Genomic DNA, 20572 nt, shown 5'->3' on the forward strand with positions numbered 1-20572 from the left:
TTTAACAGAAGTTCAACTTTATGTAAGTTGGTTTTTATTAATATTAAATTGAAAACATTAACAAAATGTTATAACAATGTTGGTTAATGTACTTTATCATTGAATTCCGAGGGTTTTAAAGAAATTGGGGTTTTGCCACAAACTCAAATATTCTTATCCCAATATCTTTGCAACATGATGGTGCAAACCTTTGATATTTCAAACTTAGATTATCTTATCTATAAGGTATTAATAGTTTGAAATTTCTAAGGTCTACGACATTGGGTTACAAAGATATAGAGATTAGAAAATTTTTCATGAGTTTTACATTTTTCTCTGAGAGTAAAATATTAATTTTAGTCTAAATTAAAACCAGAGTCCAAGGGCATGCTTGAATTCGATCTTTGCTTACTAAACGAAGAACTATGATCGTGCGTTTCTGGAACTGAATAAAGTTTTAGCTCACACATACTCTGATCTTGATTATATTCATGCCAGTGGGTTCTTGACTGCTCGTAAGGATTAGTATAGGTCGAGACAGGTATTGTAAAGGTTGGGTTCGAACTGGATAAGATGGAGAACTGCTGTTGGGTCGGGTTTATGAAGTCCAGGGGGGTTGGACTGATTAGGTAGGACTGCTGAGGACTAGAGAAGCTTGATAGATGGGTAGAAGTAGAGTCCTGTGTACTAGTAGAGTAGGTTGGATTAGATATAATAACTGAATAAGGTCCAGTTAAACCTAAAATAAAAAGATTTGTATATTTTAGGGTATACAGTAAAAATTATTCGTATCACCGAATTTTAATTTAAAACACTAAAAAAAGGTTTGAACCTAATTTTAGCATCAAGAAAAAGAGACAAGCATATTTTTAAACATTTAAAAAAAAAAATTGTTTGAAATTTTTTAAAAATATTTTCCATAAGAAAACTATGATGGCAAATCTAATGTTGAATTAAATGATTTTCATAACATACATATAATGCACATTTATACACTGGAATTAAAATAAAAAACTCTCCTGCTTGATATTTTAATTGATGACAAATTATTAAAGATGAATAAGTTTATTTTAAATTCTAAATTTTTTTCAGAGTTGAAAATTGTAAAATAGTATTATATTTTATTACTGTTTTCCGTATCGGTGATGGGACTTTCTTTTTCCAAATTTCTCTTTTTCTGTCTCTGCCTAAAATATTACATTTAAGCATTTCTTTAAAGGATAAATTATGTTTTTAAAACCTGCAGTTTAGATTTTGATTTAGCACTCAAGAAAGTAAGGTTTTTTTGAAAATTATAACAAAAATTGATAAATAAAGTTTCTAAGTTGTTATATTTGAAACATCCAAATATGAAATTGTGAGGGTATTAAAAAAGTTATGTGTTTATTATTCAAATCTAAAATTTATTGGTTCTGGATTGTAAATATTGTTCGACGATGAACTCACAGCTGATAGAAATGTAGAGTTTTATACTAATATATATAAAAAAGTAGCATAATAATGAAAATGTAGAGTTTATACTAATATATATAAGAAAGTAGCATAATAATGAAAATGTAGAGTATTATACTAATAAATAAAAAAGTAGCATAATAATGAAATGTAGAGTTTATACTAATATATAAAAAAGTAGCATAATAATGAAAATGTGGATTTTATACTAATATATAGAAAAGTAGCATAATAATGAAAATGTAGAGTTTATACAAATATATAGAAAAGTAGCATAATAATGAAAATGTAGATTTTATACTAATATATAAAAAAGTAGCATAATAATGAAAATGTAGAGTTTATACTAATAAATAAAAAAGTAGCATAATAATGAAAATGTAGTGTTTTATACTAATATATAAAAAAGTAGCATAATAATGAAAATGTAGAGTTTATACTAATATATAAAAAAGTAGCATAATAATGAAAATGTAGAGTTTACACTAATATATAAAAAAGTAGCATAATAATGAAAATGTACCGTATTTTTTCTTTTCTCAGGTGTATGGGACGATCCTCTCCATGCAACTTTCTAAAACAAAATATCTTGCTTTTATTGCTGATAAATTTTATAGTGTGGCATGTACGTCAAATTCACTGTATCCATGTTTTGCTGTTTTAAAAGTTGATAATTTAAGATTGTGGTTCACAAAAAAACGTGGCTTACGGATTTCTGCTTCAAAAAATGGTGGAGAATATAAAAAATAATGCAATTAATAAATAAAGAATAAAATTAATTTTTGGTTAGTTGGTGATTATATTTGGTTAGTTGGTGATTATATTTGGTTAGTTGGTGATTATATTTGGTTAGTTGGTGATTATATTTGGTTAGTTGGTGATTATATTTGGTTAGTTGGTGATTATATTTGGTTAGTTGGTGATTATATTTGGTTAGTTGGTGATTATATTTGGTTAGTTGGTGATTATATTTGGTTAGTTGGTGATTATATTTGGTTAGTTGGTGATTATATTTGGTTAGTTGGTGATTATATTTGGTTAGTTGGTGATTATATTTGGTTAGTTGGTGATTATATTTGGCAACTGTTGAATCATTGTGAATTTGACAGAAGAAGAACGTCAACTTTATGTGACTTTGTGACTTTATGACCTCTTAGCTCCTGCTCTTTAGCATGAGAAGAGCAACTTTATGTGACTTTGTGACTTTATGAACTCTTAGCTCCTGCTCTTTAGCATGAGAAGAGCAACTTTATGTGACTTTGTGACTTTATGAACTCTTAGCTCCTGCTCTTTAGCATGAGAAGAGCAACTTTATGTGACTTTGTGACTTTATGAACTCTTAGCTCCTGCTCTTTAGCATGAGAAGAGCAACTTTATGTGACTTTGTGACTTTATGAACTCTTAGCTCCTGCTCTTTAGCATGAGAAGAGCAACTTTATGTGACTTTGTGACTTTATGAACTCTTAGCTCCTGCTCTTTAGCATGAGAAGAGCAACTTTATGTGACTTTGTGACTTTATGAACTCTTAGCTCCTGCTCTTTAGCATGAGAAGAGCAACTTTATGTGACTTTGTGACTTTATGAACTCTTAGCTCCTGCTCTTTAGCATGAGAAGAGCAACTTTATTTCTTCCATATGCTCTTCAATAAGGTAGGAGTTATGATTAAAAACGTCGAGTATTTCAATTTCACGTTCAGTTCACTTTAATTTGACATGGCATGTTAACTATGAATAGGGTTGTTAATCGTTTCCTTTTTCTAAAAATGATTGCATCGTTTTTATTAAAAACGATGGGTCACAACGAATGAACCACATCTTGAAATTTAAAAAAAAACTAAAACAAAACAACGATACGATTGTTTTTATAACGATAGTTTTCTAACGATGAATCTGAAATTTATGACAATTAATTCAATTTTTTTTCAGGAAGATAAATTTATGATTGTTAACGATCGTCAAAAATAAAAAACCATCTACCTTCGTTAACGAAAGGACGAAATAAAACTAAAAAGCGACTTCTTCATTTGTTAATAAAAAAAACAACAATTTTTTTCAAAACCGACCATTTCGTTTTTCATTTTTTCTTCGTCGTTTTTAAAAACGAAATGATCGTTTTTTAAAAAAGTGAAGACGATCCTTACCTATGAAGCCCACAGGGATTACAGAGTGGATTTCCTTCTGAATCTCTTCTCCATAGTGTTGTACTGTACGTTGAACAGTTTAAACATCTAGTATCAGGTCCTACTCGTGTATACTTTCTCTAAAAACATGCCGTTGTGAAAATTGCGAAATTTTCACGAAATGATTTCGCCTGAAACCCCAGTCATGTCAGGTTTTACAAATTATGTGGGCCTGATTGGCTAAGACAAACTAACAATAGATCAAACAATGTAAATATGATTGAATAAGTTACAATACAATACAATACAATACAATGCAATACAATACAATACAATACAATACAATACAATACAATACAATACAATACAATACAATACAATACAATACAATATAATACAATACAATACAATACAATACAATACAATACAATACAATACAATACAATTGAATAAGTAAATTACCACTTTTCTCGCAACTCCATCTTGTTGTGTCCAAACCTTCCTAGATACTTTCTTCTCATCATCCGTCCTTCGTCCTGTAATAATATCGATGTTAGGTAATTTCCCAAAATTAAATTTTAATTTAAACATAAAAATTAAAGTATCGATATATGTTTAACCAATCCGTTAATTTTGAAATTGTAAAAACTTTTTCTAGTTTTTGCGAGGAACAGATTAGACAGAAATGATAAGAGTACGATCTTATAATACTTTGTAGTGTACTTAGGAGGAGCAAGGAAACAGTACCCCCCCCCCCCTCCTTCTCCACAACCCTAATGGTCCACCCCATAACACTTTTAGAAAGGAGTTGAACACTACATCCTGTATATGCCCCTGACCTAACACCAAAACTTCCCTAAGATTCTATCTGTGTAATCTGTGGTTCGAAATTAATATTGTTTATAAGATAATTGAACAAGAAAGTCCCTCACCCTCCCCCTCAAATGCGCCTTTTAAATGTTAAATTGAGTTAAACATAAACAAAATGTGTTAAAATGGTTAAAAACAGATTTAAAGAATCTCTTATCAAGAAAGATTAATTTCATGTTTGATTATATATTACAGCTGATTATTTATATTATTACCCATGTTTAGCCATATGCATGTGTCATGTGTCAGGAAATGTTTAAATAATTTTTTATGCATAGGGTCACCGACGAAAACTGCATAAATGTCGTCTTCATAATCCAAAGCGTTAAAATAAGATACCTGGAGATTTTTTTGTTCTGCTTTGCATAGTTTCCTGTTATCATAACATTCAGAGGTCGAATTTTAAGAATTTGAGCCCTGGCATACATTTAAACCGCGGCTCAAATATGGTTGGTTCTACTTAAAATTGTATTAAATTTTTCAAGGATTAAGCCGGCGCTCAATCGAAACCGGTTTTTGGGAAATTTGAGACGCGGCTTAAATTTATTAAATTCGGGCACAGGAATCTTCAGCATTTACTGTCAAAAAATTGGAAATAATCTTTGAAAAATGATTTTTACAAGGACTATTACAATGATTGTAAGCATAATTTCATTTACCCGTCATGAAAGATGGCAAAATGGAAGATATTGTCGTTTTTATAGGTTTAAAAGTGATTAATTCCGATAATTCATGTATTTTTTCCAGCAATTGAAATACGCAAGTCGTCACTTATGTAGAGATACCACAATTGAAAATAATTAGTTTTTAAATTTATAAACATTACTGACTAATTCATATCTTGATCAGACAAATTGTTGTGAATCGGGCATTACCTTTTTTACGTTGAGAGTAAATTGAAATTATGTTTACAGATTCTTAAAACATTTTCTAAATAAGTGCATCAAAACAATTTTACGATAGCAAAAGATGTGAAACGGAGTAAATCTAGAACATTTCCAGAATTGTGACTAACAAGCTTTGTTCTAGTGAGTTCCCCAATACCAAATTTGAGGCAAATAGGTGAAGGGGTTCATGAGTTATATTTGATTAACAAACAAAACAGAGAATGCTACTTTATGGATACATGGATACAAAATATTTAAATATGTGAATGATCGTTCCTTGCACATGAACAGTGGGCGATCCTGGCTGTGAAGTTTCTTATATAATGCACAGGCGTTGCAGAGAGGAGCTCCACCCTCGCCACGCCTCCAGAGAGAGGTCCTAAACAGGGTGGATTTGATCAGGGTGTTTAGAATTGATTAAAGCGATTAAAGCAATTGATCAAAAGATTGAAATGATAAATGGGGCAGAAATTTATCAAAGCGGTGAATTTGATCCATGATGCAGAATTGATCAAGGAGAAAAAATTAATCAAGGGGAAAGAATTGATCAAGAAGAAAGTATTGATTGAGGCGGAACTTATCATTGCTGTGAAAAAGATCAATGACACGTAATTGATCAATGAGGCGATATTTATTAATAAGGTAGAAATTATCAATGAGTCGGATTTACTTAATGAAGCTGCATTAATTAATGAGGCGGAAATTATCAATGAGGCGGAAATAATCAATGAGGCAGAATTAATAAATGAGGCGGAATTAATCAATGAGGCTGAAATTATCAATGAGGCGGAGTCCTAATAAATGAGGCGGAATTAATCAATGAGGCGGAATCAATCAATGAGGCGGAATTAATCAATGAGCCGTAATCGATCAATCAGTTGGAATTTTGTAAGTGGTGAAAATGATAAAAACAATTGAACAGATAAAAGGGAACGCTTTTGTCAAAGCGCTAGAATTTAACTGAGGCGATTTGTTCAAAGGGGCGGAGTTTTCTAATGAAGCGGAATTATTCAACGTTCTTAATACATCATACAAAAAATGACAAAAAGTTGCTTAAGAGATCAATTTTGAAGAACTCAGAAGTTTTGAAATTGAGCTATATCGCTGAACCACCTACTGCCGGTTCAAATTTGAACCACCGATTCAAAGTTAAAAAGAGTAGGGAAGAATTTGAATTGGTGATTCAAATTAGAACCGGCGGTAGTAGGTTCAAATTCATTAATTTAGATTATTAATAAATTATCAGCGGGGAAAGGCAAATAATAGGGGGACCGAGCGCTGCTGCTAGAAAAGGTTAGGGGGAATTATCAATAGCTGCAAAGAATTAATAAAGAATTGGATCTTTGCCACAAACTTAAGTCTTAATTTTGTGACCTACTGGTGTACACTTTTTATATTTGAAACTAAAATCATTCGATTTAACGAAGGTCATAGTTTGATATATTTTAGGTCCAAGGCATTGCGTTAGAAAATCAGAGTTTGTTGCAAGGAAACAAATATAAATAAATAAAATCACGCAACCTCTTGAGTAACATATGACGCGAAGAATTAACAGTTTTATAAATTGATCTAGATTACAAAATAGATGGATAGAATTTATTTTATGTCAAAGCTGTCTTGTGTTAAACACTAAGCCGGGTATTGATTCTGTTTGCGGATGACAATTTAAAGAAGATTTAAAGGACAAGGAGGGCAGTGTAATTTTAAGTAACCCAGCTCTATCTATGTATATATAGTTTCAGTAGAAGTAAATATTTTCTTTTACTGTTATAGCGCCGATATATAATGCAATTTCTATTGGTTCAGAATTGTATTGAGAAACCGAGTATTTTGGGACGATTGTCATTTCTAAAGAAAATTTTAAGTTACAAACAAACGGCTCAGTAACATTTCGTCTAGTACACTTTCGTCTAAGTTCACTTTTTTCTAGTTCATTTTCGTCTAGTTCTTTTTTAGTAACATTTGGTCTAATTAACATTTGGTCTAAGTAACATTTGGTCAAAGTAACATTTCGTCTAAGTAACATTTCGTCTAAGTAACATTTGGTCTAAGTAATTTGGTCTGAAAAAAATGTTAAGTGATTTTATTTTAACAGTGCAAAAAAGGAGAAAACCTGTGAAACAAAATCAAGAAATCCGCAATTCGTATAGGAGAAATTCTCCACTCTTCTAAAACACGTTGAACTGAGAGGAACTCAATGGCGGAATTAATTATGATACTCAACCAGTACTTTTGTATATAAGTACTTCAGACCAAATTCCTTACTAAAAATTACTTAAACCAAAAGTTACTTCGACAAAATGTTACTTACTCCTTTCTTAAAGTTAGTTAAACCAATTCTGTAGTTTTAGACCAATTTACTTACTGAAAGTTACTTAGACGAAATGTTACTTAGACCAAATGTTACATAGACGAAATGTTACTTAGACCAAATGTTACTTACACCAAATGTTACTTAGACGAAATGTTACTTAGACCAAATGTTACAAGACCAAATGTTATTAGACGAAAGTGTACTAGACGAAATATTATAATCCCAGTTTCAACGCGGTGCCCTGTCCAGTGTTCACAGCAGGTTGAATCTATGTGTGTCTTAAATTGCATCCAGGCTTTTTGTTACACCCCATAATTAAGATAAGTTAAATTTACCCAAGAAAAAAAGTATATAAATGTGAAAAATTAAAAATATCGGCCTTAGTCAATTATTTTACTCCAGAAGCTTAGTTTGATAAGTCAAGGTGTTGAAATGTTATCAAAAGTTGTAAAGCATTTTTCCCGGATTTTTTCTAGAATTTTATAACTGTGCATATTTTATAAAAAATTGAAATTTTCCGCAAATAGGTTCATCATCAAAGATTAATTTAGTTTTTTAACAATTAATATGATACAGAAAATTTTCTGTAAATAAATCTTTATTTCTGGGGGTGAGATTGGCGCATTTTAAGATTTTGAAATCGATTGATTTTAAAACACGATTTTTTTCCTATTTTGTTTCTTATTCCAGAGTTAGATTTACCAAATTGTGCCCTATTGTTGTTATTTCAAAAGTAATACCCACAAAGTAAGAGACTGTACAAGCGATCTAAATCACTAAAAATATAACGATTTCACCATAGTTTCAGTAGAAGTAAATATTTTCATTTACTGATAGCGCCGATTGAAGGATTCATAACTCTAATTGGATAATGAGATAGATAGAAAGATAGATGTTACAGCCATATTATTTCTATTGGTTGAGAATAGACACCAAACACATGACTGAATCCTGATTGGATCAGACGCTAATGGAATCGGCATACAGGAGTTATTTAAATGTATTATAAAGAAAGAAATAAGTTTACAGTGCAGAAAATCATGAATATAAGAAAAGGGACAGTATAAGTTCAGTTCAGCCGTGTCTGATGTTTCATCATTTGTGGGTAACCCTGTATAAAATAAAGATGAAATTGTTAAGGCTATAACCAGGGATAGTTATGGTTAAATTAAAATTAACCTGTAATGAATAATGAAAAAGATTTCTCGGAGAGGAATTAATTTTGTTTATAAAGTCAGTTAAACCGTGATTTAAAACGATCAATTTTCAGAGGGAAAAACAAGAACCATTGGATAACTGTGAATCGTGTATGAAATTTTTAAATAAATTTTTAATATTTTTAGATAATGTCGACAGCCCATTCTATAGTTTCTACCTCATAGTCCTGCAGTTCCCACAGCTAGTGTTTGGTCCAATCCTCTGATATTTTCTCTTAAACAGGTTATAAACATTAGTTTTAACTTTAGTTTTAACATTAGTTTTAACTTTAGTTTTAACGCTAGTTTTAACGTTGGTTTTAACTTTAGTTTTTACTTTAGTTTTAACTTTAGTTTTAACATTAGTTTTAACTTTAGTTTTAACTTTAGTTTTAACATTAGTTTTAACTTTAGTTTTAACGTTAGTTTTAATGTTAGTTTTAATGTAAAGTTTTTTTTTCAAATCCTAACATTATGAATTATTTTTATTTGTTAATTCCTAACTTTTAAAGCTTTAGAAATTTTCTGGTTCTAACTTCAAATCCAAGTCGACAATTCCGTTAAAATCGGATGAACTGCTTTTTAGTAATCGTATATATTGCTTAGAAAAGAATATTTACCACTTTATAATCTAAATTATTAGGATTGAGGTAGAATGCGTTCTCATCAGCATCTTGGTAATCAACTTCATACCTATTTATACACTATACACTTTAAATACTTTGATGGAATTTTTAACGGTTTTTAATTATCGGTTTTTGATGATCAAATGAATTATCAGCGGCTTTTAATTATCCTTTGAAGATAAAAGCAATTATTAAAGTCCTTTGACGATTAAAGAAACAAACCATGATTCATACTTTGGAGGAAAAAACTCCGAGGATAGCGATTCAACGATTTTTTATATCTAAACTTATTTTTATTACAGGGTTAGGTATTCTTTGGCCAGGTACATGACGACCTGAAACTAAATGAACCTAGCAATCTAAAGGAGATGAGCTTGCTTGTATACTTCCTAAACTATGCAAATGAGATATCAAAAAAACTCAAGAAAATGCAAGAAAAAATGTTGAAATAATTTGAACAGTGTATACTCATCGTCTCTGAAGTTTCATTTTTTGGGGGGTAACCCTGGACAATGATTTTTGGTTAATATATTGAATACTTTTTGAAAATATGTGTAGATATTTATGTGTGCTTTATTTTAATTTTTAACTTCATAAGATTTATTTTTACCTGTTATCCCACATTTTGTTCATTTCAAATCTAATAAAAATCACAATTTAGAAATGTTTGAAAATGACCGGGGTTTCAGAAATGCGTGGACACAGTAATGGTTATACGCCGAAAAAAAAAACATTATTGTGACCCTTCCTAGTGCTATCACCGGCTTCCTCCATTTCAAGATAGCTTGCACCTGAAAAAGATGATAAAATGTATTTTTAGAAATCTAATTTGATTTGACACAGAACTTCAGATTCTTTTTTGTCTAATCCTAATATCTATACAACTTGAGATTCTCTGCCTCTTCAGTAAAAGTAATTTCATCCTATATGAAGCATAAAGTCTGGCTGCGTTAACCTTGTTGCACCAGCTAGTCCTGTCCATAGAGCAAGGTACAGTACAAACTGGGACCGGAAAGGTTGACCCGGCTCGGAATTTCAAAAGTACTACGACTACCAGTGGATTGGAACTTTTGTATCGAGTATTCTCAATCTTGTACGTTTGATCTCGATATTCAATTTAAATTTTTAACTTTGAGGATCAATGCTTTAAGCCTTCATTTTAGACCTCTTTTCTGGGTATGACCACCATGGCATATTGAAAAAGAATTAATTTTATCCGTAAGTCTATCTCAGATCCCAAGATTCACAATACAAGTTCACAACACATCAGTTCTGACTTGTGATGTGGAGGCATTTTAAATTACAAACGTTATATTTCAATAGATCAAGTAGTAGTAATATAAAATATCAAAGGTTTTAACTATCAGAGGCTGAATTTAAAGAATTTGAGCGGCAGCTTAAATTTAAGCCGCGGCTCATATATGGCTGGTTCCACTTAAAATTGTATTAAATTTTTCAAGATTTTAGCCGGCGCTCAATTGAAACCGTTTTTTGGGGGATTTGCATAGATAAAGATAGATTGCGCATACGACGACATTTTTCATCTTGAAAGATATAAATGTACAGAGATGTTTAAAAGATATTCCTATTAAATATATTAACTAGGTCGGTTGTGAACATTGGCTGTTCTTATGTCATTGAGTACTTGTGGTGTTCATGTGTTCTGTAGAGAAAAATTGAAGTTAGTTTAGTCCTTCTCATGTCCTTCTTCAGTTCTCGTCAATATCATATATTGCTCAGTGAAATATTGGGTGATCTCTCGTTGTTCAAATAATTCCATTCAAACCACCCCGCTTATCATTGAAGTACACTTTTACCCCTATAAGTATGAGTTCGCAGACTGTACGATTCTTGGTGATTTTGCGTACATAAGCTATCTATGTTTATTTATTTATCTATGGGGATTTGAGACGCGGCTTAAATTCATTAAATTCGGACACAGGTTGCAAAGATATATTTTTAGAAATAAAAACAAAGATATCTGAAAAATGATCTTCACACATCGAGTTTTTAAAAACTTACACTTTACATACCTGGGACTGATGATATATGTTTTCTATCTTTAATTTCAGATTCCAGCAGAGCCATTCTCACAAGCTCGTTTTCTAACCCCTAAATAAAGAAACTGCACAATATTTGAGAAAATTTGAAAAGGCCATCTCGGCCTTTTTCTAAGCAAGCTGGCTGTGACGTTAATTCTATCCCAACATAACCAACTAAATATAAATTTGCCATTTCTCTTTTATACTCTTTGTCAACGAATACATTTTAAATGAAAAATTTAAAAAGATAATTCTTTTGATTGTTGAATTCTAAACCAACACGCGATAAAATACATTCGAAGAAACTGAACATTGCTTAGTCCAGACTCCAGAGTGATATAATAATAATGTTGATTGATAAACCTAATATCACGGACCCTAAACATGCACACGGAAAGTTAATGTTCTTTGTACATTGCTCAGCTACACCTAGCTAGCGACGAAAATGTCTGAAAGTAGCAGCATGCATTTTATAATTTCTTCAAGAAAATGTTTTTTATTAACCCTATGAAGGCAAGGGGGGGGGTCTCTGTGCACAGTCTTTGAGTTATGGTACAGGGTTGAAATGCATGTTTATATCCCATCTTTTCAAGGCCAGCTCATTAACAAAAAAAAATTAATGTATTGGGTGCTAGGAAGGGTTGAAAAAATATCAAAAAAGGGTTGGGAAACTGTAAAAAATCAAATATTTTGTTTTAGGCAAAAAATATCAATAAGTGACACATATATATGTTTGTTTCTTCATTCATTTTTTAAGAGCTTTTGAAAAAGGTAGTCTTTAGATCTGTAGCTAAGTTATAGCTTAGTATGGGCTATTTTAACACGGACCGGACCGTTTACCGGCCTGTGGCTGTACCTTTACCTATGAATTAAAAAAAAATACAAAAAATCCTTTAAATTACTTTTCCTTAAAAGTGAAAACAATTTACGTTAATAATTTCAAAAATGAGAGTGCTAGGGCAAAAAACTATGGGGGGGGGGGGGTTCAAACGCCTCCCCCCCAGCCTGCTTAGGGTTAGACATTTCAAATTAGTTGAAATCTTTCAAAATTCTGATACCAAATAATTATAATTGTAATTGTAATTGTAATTGTAATTGTAATTATTAAAATGTATGTTTTTGGGACACTCCACTAACCTTGCTTTCTTCAGATAAATACTCTGTTTCTTCTTGGTATCTATCTCCACCAAACTTCAAAATGAAACCATGAAAAGAATTTCAAAATTGTTAAATTATGAAAACTAACCTTAAAATCCCAAAAAGAGTCTTGATATCTTTTAGAGTTGACGTCTAGAGTCCAATTTACTTCTTCGTTTACTCCTTCATCAAATTCGATTATTATTGTACAGAAGAAAAAAAATATGAATGTCTTGAAAAAACTCCTCTTTATCGCTGACCCCCCCACTCCTCAGATCTTCATTTTCAATTTTAACATTGGCACACATTCATTAAGCTGTAAGAATATTGTCGAATACGTTATTGGTTTTGTAACTTAAGAAAACTCCGCGAATTTGTTTTGAGATATATTTATATTCAATCAGAGCTGGGAACTTTAAAATGATGGATATCAGGATTAATGCTTAATCCTCTGTTTTTCCTAATCTCGAGACTAACATAATCTCGAGATTATGTTACTCTTGACATTAAATATTCAGATTTTCAAATTGGATTTTAAGAATGCCAGATTGGTTCGTTTTCTTGACTAAAAGGGCCCTCACTTAATTTCTCACCCATTTATTTATTAATACATTAGTTAAAACAGTGATGGAATTTAAAGAATTTAAGCCGCGGTTTAAATCCGCCAAAACCCGGTTTAAATTTAGCGCCGGTTTAAATCTTGAAACATTTGATACAATTTTAAGTGGAACCAACAATATCTAAACCGCGGCTTAAATTTAAACCGCCGCTCAAATTCTTTAAATTCGGCCACTGGTTAAAAAAGAATCTCAAACCCGCTATTAAATATTTTTCTTCACCGATTTATTTACAAATTCTTTATTTGTTTGAAATTGCGGATTTCTCTCATGGGATAGAATTTATTTTCAAGGCTGTCATTGGTCAATACAATTTACGAACTATATTCCTGCACTGTCAACGGGGAAAAAATAAACGGATATCCAAAGAGAGAGAAAAAGCGTGGATTAAGGACTAAAATTAAAAGTTTCCACAGTGGATATTCGGATTAAGCAGTTGGGATTAAAGGTTATCCATTCTAAAGTTCCCAGCTCTGGATGATGAAATTGCGATAACAATAAGGTTACAAGAACTTTTTCTTGAAACGTGGGGATCTTTATATAAGCCTATATATGCCATAGAGATTAGTAACGTTTGAAATTGGCCTTCTAAAATTTAAAAGCAGTTTATTGAGGACGCTCTAAATGTGACAAAATACAACAAAACAGACATACACAATACAGCATGTATGTTCAGTGGTAAAATACAATGAGGACAACTTTCGATTTCAAATTTGGATTTAAATCAATCTGTTAAATAGCATGGGTACACATAAACATGGAAGTCAAGAGAAGCAATAATTTTAAAAATTTTCACTTTGATTACTTGGAAACTTGTAATTCGAAAAAAGTTTGTTAAAAACAAAACTTAAAAATGAAAAGTCGTCTTTATTTTATTGATATAAAACGACTGTTTTATAGGATAAAATCAAGGATTTTTACCTTCACAGCTGGTTTGAGGAGACAGCTGCGAAATACCGTCTCTACGGAAAATGAATATTAGTATAAGGACGTGGAGGAAGTACAGAGACTGTTAAGACGACCTCAAACTGTGATATTATAACAAGGTTTATTGGAGATTTTTGTAAATGGAAACATTAAGGATTTTGCAAACGAAAAAAATACAGCTGCTGGGAAAAATTAACATTGGGAAACAGAGAGTATAAATTCAGTACAGTCGTCTCTGAAGCTCATCCGTTTAACCCTGTTGCATTTTTTCTTTAGATGTAAATATTTATTTAAATCAGTTTATTACAGAAGTTTGTTATGTATATAAATAAAAAAGGTAAACATATCATTCTATTCTGTGTTTGATAGGTCGAATATAGTGATATAATTTATCTATACAATGTGTAATTATACATGTAGTTTTATAGTAAAAACAATAAAAATAATAGTAATGAATATAATACTTATAATAAAAATAATAATAATAATGATAATAATAATAACTATAAAATCATAGTAATGATAAAAATGATAATAATAACAATAATAATTATGAAATTATAGTAATGATAATAATGATAATAATTATAACGACAATTAAAAATCCATGACTTAAAAACCGCTTGAAAAATAAATAACAATGAACATGTGAGCAAATATTGAGAAGAAAAATGATAATTCAAATATTTTGCACTTTAATTAGATTATTACCTGGAACTGTTGAAACCAACATCAAAATAGTTTTGAAGACTTGATCGGTTCTCTCCCTCTATACGGATAAATGTTTAAAACCTCTAAAATTTTGTGGTGCTCAAGCAGTATTTGAAAATTTTCAAATTTAAAAAGAAAAACGTGAATATATCCCTTTTATTTGAAAAATATTTATGTAGGTTCTTGTCATTTGTCAATAAGGAAAGTAACTTTTTCAAATTGCTTCCATATGTTCGCAATTATATCGTAATTCCACGCAGGTAACTGTGCTAGTGAAAGCAATTGCAATCCGTACAGGAAATCATACAGAAAAACTTCTTTAAATGTTATTTTTGTTTTAAAAATAATTGAATTGTGATAAAACTAGAAATTTACCTCCGTCCCATGACGTATGGGAATAAAATAATTCTAAATCTCTGGTATTTTCTTCTAAACTTCTAGTTCTGTACACCTCGACACCTCTTATATCTGAGGAGTCGAAAACCTAGAGCAAAATGTTTTTAAATTTTGCGGACATCATCTCCTTGGAAAATGGAAAAGTAAGGATATTAGAGATAAATGGGGTCTTTAAATTACATGAGGAAAGAAGGGTTCTGAAATTACATGAGAGAGGGATGTTCCTCAAGCTTCATGAAGGGGTCCTTAAAAGCATAAGGGAGCTGGGGTCCTAAAACTACATGAGGAGAAAGAACCAGAATTTATATAAGGGAGGGGTGGTCCTTATTGCTGCGTGAGAAAACACCTTAAAAGCATAAGGAAGCTGGGGTCCTAAAACTACACGAGGAGAAAGAACCAGAATGTTTATAAAGGGAGCTGTGGTGGTCCTTATTGCTGCGTGAGAAAACACCTTAAAAGCATAAGGGAGCTGGGGTCCTAAAACTACACGAGGAGAAAGAACCCGAATTTATATAAGGGAGCTGCTACATGAGGAGAAAGAACCAGAATGTATATAAGGGAGCTGCTACATGAGGAGAAAGAACCAGAATGTATATAAGGGAGCTAGGGGTGGTCCTTATTGCTGCGTGAGAAAACACCTTAAAAGCATAAGGGAGCTGGGGTCCTAAAACTACATGAGGAGAAAGAACCAGAATTTATATAAGGGAGGGGTGGTCCTTATTGCTGCGTAAGAAAACACCTTAAAAGCAGAAGGGAGCTGGGGTCCTAAAATTACATGAGGAGAAAGAACCAGAATTTATATAAGGGAGCTGCTACATGAGGAGATAGAACCAGAATGTATATAAGGGAGCTAGGGGTGGTCCTTATTGCTGCGTGAGAAAACACCTTAAAAGCATAAGGAAGCTGGGGTCCTAAAACTACACGAGGAGAAAGAACCAGAATGTATATAAAGGGAGCTGTGGTGGTCCTTATTGCTGCGTGAGAAAACACCTTAAAAGCATAAGGGAGCTGGGGTCCTAAAACTACACGAGGAGAAAGAACCAGAATTTATATAAGGGAGCTGCTACATGAGGAGAAAGAACCAGAATGTATATAAGGGAGCTAGGGGTGGTCCTTATTGCTGCGTGAGAAAACACCTTAAAAGCATAAGGGAGCTGGGGTCCTAAAACTACACGAGGAGAAAGAACCAGAATTTATATAAGGGAGCTGCTACATGAGGAGAAAGAACCAGAATGTATATAAGGGAGCTAGGGGTGGTCCTTATTGCTGCGTGAGAAAACACCTTAAAAGCATAAGGAAGCTGGGGTCCTAAAACTACACGAGGAGAAAGAACCAGAATGTATATAAAGGGAGCTGTGGTGGTCCTTATTGCTGCGTGAGAAAACACCTTAAAAGCATAAGGGAGCTGGGGTCCTAAAACTACATGAGGAGAAAGAACCAGAATTTATATAAGGGAGGGGTGGTCCTTATTGCTGCGTGAGAAAACACCTTAAAAGCAGAAGGGAGCTGGGGTCCTAAAATTACATGAGGAGAAAGAGCCAGAATTTATATAAGGGAGCTGCTACATGAGGAGAAAGAACCAGAATGTATATAAGGGAGCTAGTGGTGGTCCTTATTGCTGCGTGAGAAAACACCTTAAATACACAAGGGAGGGTGTTTCTTTTAGATACAGGGTTACCAACACTAGATTACACTTCAGAGACGACTGTACGGAATTCATTCAGTTTTTTTATTCATGTTTCCCAGCAGCTGTAAACTTCATTCATGGTTCCCAGCAGCTGTGAACTGCATTCATGGTTCCCAGCAGCTGTGAACTTCATTCATGGTTCCCAGCAGCTGGGAATTTTCATTCCAAATCTGTTAAAAACTTTATTTAAGGAAGAAACCTAAAAGTCGATTTATTAAAATGTTTTATTTAATTCGTCATAAGTCTCATCTTGTGGGTAACCATGCAGATGAGGGTTGGAGTGTTCTATATTTACATGGTGAGTAACCGGGGTTACCTAAATTTCATTGTATGAATAATTACCCGAATATCACCAAAATATTTGTCTTTTGTCTGAAATCCATTTTCCATCTCCTCCTCATCAAACAGATTCTCATCGGGGGCCTAAAGTTTAATCCATATCTATATATATATATATATAATTTGTTTAGGTGTTTAGTGTTTGTCGATTTGTTCGTATCCGATAAACGTCAAAACGGCTGATCCGATCGGGCCCATGACTACAGGGAGGTTCAGAATTTCACAAATTTGTCAACTGAGAGGTTTGTACATTATAAGGTTAACCGTACCAATAGCTTCCAGCTATTAGGGGGGGGGGGGTCGGTTTAAGCAGCTGGAAAGAATAAGACTGTAGATATAAATAGCATGACCTCACATGACCCCTGTTGGTATAAATAGCATGACCTCACATGACCCCTGTTGGTATAAAGTCGGTCGAAATTTAAAGAAAATTACTCTTTCTTAAGATTTAAAAAAAAATTTCGAAATCCCACAGTATGTAATGAAAACATGTCATTCTACAAAATAAAATTACTTAATGATAATTTCGAATCAATTTTATATTTAAATGTCTTCCATATATTCTGACAAAAATAGAATAATTTAGCCTTAATTGGTTTTAAAATTAACTTTTCACAAGATTTTTGCCAAAAATATGAGTTTTCTTTGAAAAAAAAATATAACAAATACATACGTACCTCCCTTTCTAAACTCCAAGAAGACATGTCAGAACTAAAAAGAAATTTATGATATAATTATATTTTAATTATCACTTTTAGAATTCGTACTTTTTTATGAGGCTCCTTAGATGTATTTGTAAATCCATCTTATCTATTAATTTGGCTTGGGTGTCTGTGTGTCTGTTTGTTTGTTTGTATCCAATAAACGTCAAAACGGCTTAACCGATCGGGCCCAAATTTTTTGTGGGACATCATGTGACCACAGGAAAGGTTTATGAATGATAAAAATGTTTAAAGAATGTGTTTTAAAGGTTTTTAATTTTGTAAAAAATTTAAATTCTTGAAAAAAAAAATTTTAAATGTGCAAAATTTTTTTCTTCTTTGTTTTTAAATGTAAACAAAAAGAACATGTTCACAATTCAAATAGAAGATGGGCGCGAAGCGCCCTAAAAGCCTAGTACTTCAAAAAAGAACTTGATATGTTTTTTTTATAATAAAAACTCTTGAATAGAACATTTCACAAGATAAGTTGATTTTCAAGCTGGCAGAACTATTCGTTATGGAATCCACTGTATCCAACATTTAGACAGAAATGTGTGTGAACCAAGGTTGTATAATAAGGTGCTTACTCTCGATGCGCTTCAATGTTCGGGAAATGTCGTTTCCTAAGCATAGATAGATAAAATCCTCATATGACGTCACTGATAATAGAGGCGAGAGTAGAGATCAGTGACGTCAAATAAGGATTTAATCTATATATGCTCAGAAGACGACATATCCCATACATTGGAGTGCATTGAGAGTAACCAACCTTATTATACAACCTTGGTGTCAACCCTCATGGCATCTCCGACAAAACTAAGTAGAATTCTAGAATAAACTGAACCAACATTTGCACGACATTTTTAATATTTTTATTATTTTTAATAAGTATTAATCACACCTTGTAGGAAGAGGGTTCCTGCAAATAACAGAGCTTCTTAAAATAGGTTTATCATATCTAAAAAATAAAAAAGTTTGAGACAATTAAAGGGACTGTAAACGTCATTTTAATAGACCCTCCATGTATAGGATTGGCATGTCCGATTCGCAACCCTTACCTTATAAACAATGCCTCAGATATTGTCATTTTTATATGTGACAAAGGATTGAATCTTTCCTTAGTTTATTTGCAGCAAAAATCCGCAAGTAACTCTGAGGAAATAATGAATTTGTTATTTATAAATGGGCTGTCACCTAAATTCTAACTCCTTCTTAGAATTCTTGCTTTGACATAATTTAGGCGTCATTTTGAGAACTTTTTTCACTTGCGAATATGGATTTTTGCAATCTTCGAGATTGCAATCCTTTAAAAAATTGTTCATTTATCCTTTTTTCGGCGATCTATAATTTTTTTGGTTTATTCAACACCATTAATAATTTTACATGTTTTATTATTTTTTGTAAATAAATTTTTTTGTAACGGGAAAATTCCGGGGAAAAATAAATAAAATTAAACAAATCCCTTTTAATTTTATTCTTATATACAGTGTGTCCGGATAAACATTAGAGTTGAGTGAGTGGCGAAATTGAAATCGTCTTAGTTAAGAACTAACGCCGTGATGCCTAAGTTCGTTGGACATATAATAAAGTAACGTCTGACAGAGTATATTGTATGTAAACGGGAAAATACTGTTTTATTATGCAAAACTAAACTGTACTAAACAGTTTGCAAACAAATCATGAACAAACAAATTCTAAACTCTAGCAAACAAAATATGCTTTCTTACAACACAGCACAACACTTTATCGAAAATCATTTACATGGACAATCTCAAAATCGAAACTGTTTATTGGAACACCCTGTATCTGCGTTTAAAGGGACTGTAACCATAATTTTGAGTAACCCTCCATACAAAGGTGGCAGCGATCGATTTATAACGGTATTCTTGACACCTAAATCTGATAACAAATGTGGAAGATAACGTCGATTTTCTCACTCCATAAGTGTTTATTTCTGGGAATTTCTCCATTGCCTCTTAAAACAAAAAATGCGCAACTCACTTTCGCAGAGAAACCGCAAATGAAAATAAACAATTTAAATGCTATCTTGTTCATATTTGATCAAAAAAGCTTTCTAGGGTTCCGTTGTAAATTGGGCATTGTTATATATATCTTTGCATGGAGGGTCACTGGAAATTACGCTTACAGTCCCATTAATATCTACATACAGTCCCATTAATATCTGCATAGAGTCCCTTTAATAACTATATACAGTCCCTTTAATACCTACATACAGTCCCTTTAATATCTACATACAGTCCCATTAATATCTGCATAGAGTCCCTTTAATAACTACATACAGTCCCTTTAATACCTACATACAGTCCCTTTAATACCTACATACAGTCCCTTAAATACCTACATACAGTCCCTTTAATACCTACATACAATCCATTTAATACCTACATACAGTCCCTTTAATACCTACATACAGTCCCTTTAATACCTACATACAGTCCCTTTCATACGCATGGAAAAAGTCTAATTTACCTTGAACTAGAAACAGTACACTCAGAGGTCTGCCCTGGCAAGAAACCACTTGAAAAATCGAAGTTCATGCAAACAGTTCTTG

At 32.2% G+C, this 20572-nt stretch overlaps 2 protein-coding genes and 3 long non-coding RNA genes across 5 annotated transcripts; 1 reads left to right on the forward strand and 4 right to left on the reverse strand.

The window, feature by feature from the left end:
* Window positions 1-262: 262 nt before the first annotated feature.
* On the reverse strand, window positions 263-4789 carry LOC111698631 (transcription factor GATA-4). Its single transcript, XM_023469007.1, has 6 exons — window positions 4760-4789; window positions 4013-4086; window positions 3572-3690; window positions 1955-2005; window positions 1108-1166; window positions 263-718 (listed from the first exon to the last, which is right to left on the reverse strand). Exons 1-6 carry the CDS (start codon window positions 4785-4787, stop codon window positions 336-338), a joined length of 714 nt encoding a protein of 237 aa, XP_023324775.1. The 5' UTR covers window positions 4788-4789; the 3' UTR covers window positions 263-335.
* A 615-nt stretch (window positions 4790-5404) lies between these two features.
* LOC111698617 (transcription factor GATA-6-like) lies at window positions 5405-10080 on the reverse strand. Its single transcript, XM_023468989.1, has 4 exons — window positions 10054-10080; window positions 9438-9510; window positions 8997-9052; window positions 5405-5686 (listed from the first exon to the last, which is right to left on the reverse strand). The coding sequence occupies exons 1-4, from the start codon at window positions 10074-10076 to the stop codon at window positions 5500-5502; spliced, it is 339 nt and encodes a 112-aa protein (XP_023324757.1). The 5' UTR covers window positions 10077-10080; the 3' UTR covers window positions 5405-5499.
* On the forward strand, window positions 8628-10041 carry LOC111698619 (uncharacterized). Its single transcript, XR_002764571.1, has 3 exons — window positions 8628-9061; window positions 9461-9494; window positions 9746-10041. It is a non-coding gene; the product is annotated as an uncharacterized LOC111698619 (long non-coding RNA).
* A 1285-nt stretch (window positions 10081-11365) lies between the features above and the next one.
* LOC111698618 (uncharacterized) lies at window positions 11366-15438 on the reverse strand. The gene is made up of 6 exons (XR_002764570.1): window positions 15253-15438; window positions 14878-14935; window positions 14161-14201; window positions 12732-12805; window positions 12623-12676; window positions 11366-11555 (listed from the first exon to the last, which is right to left on the reverse strand). It is a non-coding gene; the product is annotated as an uncharacterized LOC111698618 (long non-coding RNA).
* Window positions 15439-17975: 2537 nt separating this feature from the next.
* LOC111698616 (uncharacterized) lies at window positions 17976-20572 on the reverse strand. Its single transcript, XR_002764569.1, has 3 exons — window positions 20491-20572; window positions 18902-18958; window positions 17976-18010 (listed from the first exon to the last, which is right to left on the reverse strand). It is a non-coding gene; the product is annotated as an uncharacterized LOC111698616 (long non-coding RNA).

This window comes from Eurytemora carolleeae, unplaced genomic scaffold (genome assembly GCF_000591075.1).
Source record: "Eurytemora carolleeae unplaced genomic scaffold, Eaff_2.0 scaffold140, whole genome shotgun sequence".
In the NCBI taxonomy this organism is placed as follows: Eukaryota; Metazoa; Arthropoda; class Copepoda; order Calanoida; family Temoridae; genus Eurytemora; species Eurytemora carolleeae.